This window comes from Antrostomus carolinensis, unplaced genomic scaffold (genome assembly GCF_000700745.2).
Source record: "Antrostomus carolinensis isolate BGI_N321 unplaced genomic scaffold, ASM70074v2 scaffold36689, whole genome shotgun sequence".
NCBI classification, from domain to species: Eukaryota; Metazoa; Chordata; class Aves; order Caprimulgiformes; family Caprimulgidae; genus Antrostomus; species Antrostomus carolinensis.
In genome coordinates this window covers 1,763-3,365 of record NW_010341243.1, presented here as the reverse complement: position 1 = coordinate 3,365, position 1,603 = coordinate 1,763, and the positions used below count along the sequence as shown (strand labels likewise).

At 59.5% G+C, this 1,603-nt stretch overlaps 1 protein-coding gene across 1 annotated transcript in view; it reads left to right on the top strand.

Moving 5' to 3' along the window:
- Positions 1-1,603, top strand: part of INSRR (insulin receptor related receptor) — a gene marked incomplete at its 3' end in the record, with an annotated part of 7,530 nt that overhangs the window by 4,283 nt on the left and 1,644 nt on the right. Inside the window, exons 9-12 of the mRNA XM_010176430.1 lie at positions 35-224; positions 351-392; positions 500-765; positions 879-1,015. Coding sequence (XP_010174732.1) covers positions 35-224; positions 351-392; positions 500-765; positions 879-1,015 — 635 coding nt within the window. The remainder of the gene's footprint in view (positions 1-34; positions 225-350; positions 393-499; positions 766-878; positions 1,016-1,603) is intronic.

Below are 1,603 nucleotides of genomic sequence, written 5' to 3'. Positions count from 1 at the left end.
CCCCCCTGCCAGCCTTGCCCATCTCTGCCCTCAGGTCTGAAGCTGCCCACCAGCAGTGCAGACACTCGCTTTGGGGACGGGGACATCCCTGAGGTGGAGCAGGACACAGAGGAGCGGTGCTGCCCTTGCCGTCCCACCGATGGCCAGCTCCGCATGGACAGTGAAGCCGAGTCCTTCCAGAAGAAGTTTGAGAACTTCCTCCACAACTCCATCATCATCCCCAGGTGCTGTCTAGGGAGGCTCCCCATGTCGGGGGCGGGGTCCCCAGGCTGGATGTGTGGACCTGCCCTGGGTGGGGGCTCCGGTGGCTGCTCCTAGTGGATTCTTTAACTGATTTTTCACTGTCTCAGGCCACCCTGGAAGGTGACGTCCATCAACAAGAACCCACAGAGGTGAGTGGAGACCACACAAGCCTGGAAGGTCTCCCCTACCCTGCTTGATTTTGGGAACAGCCCAGGTGGCCTGGTTCCCCACTACCTCCTGTCCCCACCTCCCACAGGACCCCGAAGCGCCGCAGGGACGTGGTGGCTGTCACATCCCCAGCCAACACCTCCTCAATGGAGCCACCAGCCCCAAGCCACGTCGGGGGCGAGCCCAAACCTGATTTCCAGATCTTTGAGGACAAGGTGGTGCGTGACCGGGCGGTGCTGTCGCGGCTGCGGCACTTCACCGAGTACCGCATCGACATCCACGCCTGCAACCACGCCGCGCACACCGTGGGCTGCAGCGCCGCCACCTTTGTCTTTGCCAGGACCATGCCAGAGTGTAGGTCCCAGCATCCTCCCCCATCCCAAACTCCTCCTTGGTGATGGTGGGACGCTGTGGGGTCCTGGTGACTTCAGGATGGGGTGCTGAGCCCCCTCTGTGCCCCTCTCCAGTACAAGCTGACAACATTCCTGGCAATGTCACGTGGGAGCCGACCGGGAAGAACAGTGTCCTGCTGCGCTGGGAAGAGCCCAGGAACCCCAACGGGCTCATCCTCAAGTACGAGATCAAGTACAGCCGGGAGAGCGAGGTGAGGGCCCCGCCGCGGCCCCTGCCCCCCCCGGCCCGCTCTGCCAGCGGGGGCACCGCACCCATCCCCTCCCCAGCCCAGTCCCATTCCCAGCCCCATCTGAGCCCAGTTCCCCTCCCCATCCCATCCCCTTTCCATCCCCATCCCTTTCCCATTCCCATCATTTTCCCATTGCTATTCTCATCTCCTTTCCCATCCCATTCACATTCCCATCTCCATCCTCATTCTATTCCCTTTCCCATTCCCATCCCTTCCCCATCCCATTCCCATTCCCATCTCCACCTCTTTCCCATTCCCTTTCCCATCCCTATTCCCATCCTATACCTTCCCCATCTCTTTCCCATTCCTTTCCCACAATTTTCCCATCCCCATTCCATCCACATTCCTATCTCCACCCCCATCCCATTCCCATCCCCATCCCTTTCCCATTCCATGTCATCCCTTTACCATCCCCATTTCCATCCCTTTCCCACCTCTTTCCCATTCCCAGAATTTTCCCATTGCTATCCCCATTCCCATCTCCATTCCCTTTCCCATCCTATCCACATTTCCATCTCCATTCCTATCCCATCCCTATCCTATCCTATC